Source organism: Otolemur garnettii, unplaced genomic scaffold, assembly GCF_000181295.1.
Source record: "Otolemur garnettii isolate 467f Iridium unplaced genomic scaffold, OtoGar3 scaffold00096, whole genome shotgun sequence".
NCBI lineage: Eukaryota > Metazoa > Chordata > Mammalia > Primates > Galagidae > Otolemur > Otolemur garnettii.
Window position 1 is genome coordinate 7,211,994 of NW_003852491.1, and position 3,198 is coordinate 7,215,191.

Sequence of the window (3,198 nt, forward strand, 5' to 3'; positions counted from 1 at the left end):
CTGTGGCATCACAGCTCACAGCAACCTCCAACTCCTGGGCTCAAGAGAGTCTCCTGCCTCAGCCTCCTGAGTAGCTGGGACCACAGGTGCCTGCCACAACGCCCTGCTATTTTTTGGTTGTAGCCGTCGTTGTTTGGTGGGCTCAGGCTGGATTCAAACCCGCCACCTTGGGTGTACGTGGCTGGTGCCTTAGCTACTTGAGCCACAGGCGCTGAGCCTGTCATTATTGTTTTTAGCAGGCCCAGTCCAGGCTCGAACCCGCCAGCCTTGGTGTATATGGTTGACATCCTACTCACTGACCTATGGGAGCCGAGCCACAGCTTCTTGATTAACATCTCCAGCCTAGGCCTATCACCTGAGCTCCAGATGTCAAGAAGTTAACATAGAGTCTAAAACAGATCTCACTTCTCATCTTGTTCTCCACCATCTTTATCTCTGTAAATGGGAACTCCTCCTTTGCAATTCCTAGGCTAGATACTCTGGAGTCATTTAGACTCCTCTTTCTTTGCATCCTACATTTAATGTTATTAGATCTGTTGTCTCATACTGCAAAATAGATCCAGATGCCAACCAATTCCCACTACCTCCAGTTTCCACTTGTGTCACCTGCGTCTGAGACACTATCTTCTCTTGCCGGGTGTCTGCAGTAGCCTCCTCTCCTTCATTTGGTTTTCAATCCCAGCAGCCTGAAGGAATCTTTTAAAATGTTTTGATCTGGCTTGGTGCCTGTAGCTCAGCAGCTAGGGTGCCAGCCACATACACCAGGGCTGGCAGGTTCCCACCCAGCCCAGGGCCTGCCAAATAACGACAACTACAACAAAAAATAGCTGGTTGTGGCGGGCATCTGTAGTCCCAGGTACTGGGAAGCTGAGGCAAAAGAATCACTTAAGCCCAAGAGTTTGAGGCTGCTGTGAGCTGTGACACCACAATACTCTACGGAGGGCAACATAATGAGACTGTCTAAAAAAAAAAAAAGTTTGATCTGGTTATTTCCCTGCTCACAACCCTTTGACATCCTCTCATTTGTACAAAAAAAAAGTCCTGTGACCTACAGGGTCCTAAGCTAAGAGGTCCCCTCCACCACCACCACCCTATCCATTACTCTCCCCCTAATACACTGTACATTAGCCATTCCTGGAACTCAGCAGGCAGACTCCTGCCTGTGGAGTTGCTTGCTGTTCCCTCTGTAATGCTCCTTTGAGAGATACCCACTAGCCTATTCTCACCTCCTTTACGTGTTTATGTTACAGTGTCTTGACACCCCGATTTAAATTTTCAAGATTCCCCAAATCAGCATAACTTATCCATTCTTTCTGAAATCAGAAATTTTTTAGTGCTTTCTAATGCTGAATCCCCAGTACCTAGAACGAGTCTAGCACTTTGCACACTCTCAACAAATATTTATTGAATAAAGTAGCTAGAATGCCCCCCAACATTGTACTATGTGAGTTATAAATATTTCATTTAATGCACACAATCCTATGAGGCAGGATTGCTTTTTCTATTTCACAGATGGGGAGACAGGGAAATAAGGCACAGAGAAGTGGCAGCTTGAGGAGACCAAGGGTTCTGGCTCCTGGGCTGCGCTAACTTATCCTCCTCTCTCCCCGCAGGTCCCGAGCGAGGCGCCAGCGCCGCCCCCTGACCCGGCGCGCCCTCACGCGTGCCCGGACTGCGGCCGCGCCTTTGCGCGCCGCTCCACCCTGGCCAAGCACGCACGCACGCACACAGGCGAACGGCCCTTCGCGTGCACAGAGTGTGGCCGGCGCTTCTCACAGAAGTCGGCGCTGACCAAGCACGGCCGCACGCACACGGGCGAGCGGCCGTACGAATGCCCTGAGTGCGACAAGCGCTTCTCGGCCGCCTCAAACCTGCGGCAGCATCGGCGGCGACATACTGGAGAGAAGCCGTACGCATGCGCGCACTGCGGCCGCCGCTTCGCTCAGAGCTCCAACTACGCGCAACACCTGCGCGTGCACACGGGCGAGAAGCCGTACGCGTGCCCGGACTGCGGACGCGCCTTTGGCGGCAGTTCGTGTCTGGCGCGCCACCGACGCACGCACACGGGTGAGCGGCCATACGCATGCGCCGACTGCGGCACGCGCTTCGCGCAGAGCTCGGCGTTGGCCAAGCACCGGCGCGTGCACACGGGCGAGAAGCCGCATCGCTGCGCCATATGCGGCCGCCGCTTCGGCCACCGTTCCAACCTGGCGGAGCATGCGCGCACGCACACAGGCGAGCGGCCCTACCCGTGTGCAGAGTGTGGCCGCCGATTCCGTCTTAGTTCGCACTTCATTCGCCACCGTCGCGCGCACATGCGGCGCCGCCTCTTTATCTGTGTAGGCTGTGGCCGTGACTTCAAGCTACCTGCAGGTGCCACGGCTGACACTGCCACAGAGCGCTGCCCGGAGTGTGAGGGCAGCTGAGTTGCCGTTCCTGTTGCCGCGGTGCTGCGAGCGTCCTGTTGGGAGAAGAAAGCGCTGGGACTTAGACCTGGCCGAAGCTGGACAAATGCGCCCCGGCACCCATGATTGGGAAATGGTGGGACGGCAGGCCTGGCTGTTCTGGAACTGGGAGACTGGGAGAATCCCCTGCCAGGGTCCCTGGACACCACGCTTACATTCCCTCGGGCTGTGTTAGTGAATAAAGTATATATCTTCACCTCACCCAGGCCTGTGATTGAGGTGGGTGGAGAAAGGAAGAAAGGTGAGTTTCTCCAGATGAATTGTCCTGGATCTAAGTGAGGCTGTGAGACTAAAGGGGTTCCAGGTACTGTTGGAAGGTCCTGGAGGTCATCCCACACTTAGCACTTAACCATAAGAACCCAAAATATAGCCAGGTCATGGTCAAACGGGCACTGCATTTTGCGGTTTTGGTGAGCAAGGCATGAATAACACTCCAGAAAATCAGTGTAGTGGGGCAGCGCCTGTGGCTCAGTGAGTAGGGCGCCAGCCCCCATATACTGAGGGTGGTGGGTTTGAACCCGGCCCCGGCCAAACTGCAACAAAAAAATAACCAGGCCTTGTGGCAGGCGCCTGTAGTCCCAGCTACTCCGGAGGCTGAGGCAGGAGAATCACTTAAGCCCAAGAGCTAGAGGTTGCTGTGAGCTGTGACGTGACGGCACTGTACCGAGGGCGATAAAGTAAAACTCTGTCTCTAAAAAAGAAGAGTCCTGAACCTCTTTAGGATTCTGCAGGG

General features: G+C 54.5%; 1 protein-coding gene across 3 annotated transcripts in view; it reads left to right on the forward strand.

Moving 5' to 3' along the window:
- ZNF771 (zinc finger protein 771) overlaps nucleotides 1-2,666 on the forward strand; it is a 13,799-nt gene extending 11,133 nt beyond the window's left edge. For all 3 annotated transcript variants that reach the window (XM_012808851.1, XM_012808852.1, XM_012808850.2), the window contains one exon: nucleotides 1,614-2,666. In XM_012808851.1, the coding sequence (XP_012664305.1) occupies nucleotides 1,614-2,426 (813 nt within the window). In that variant the 3' untranslated portion in view covers nucleotides 2,427-2,666. The remainder of the gene's footprint in view (nucleotides 1-1,613) is intronic.
- The last annotated feature ends 532 nt before the right edge of the window (nucleotides 2,667-3,198 follow it).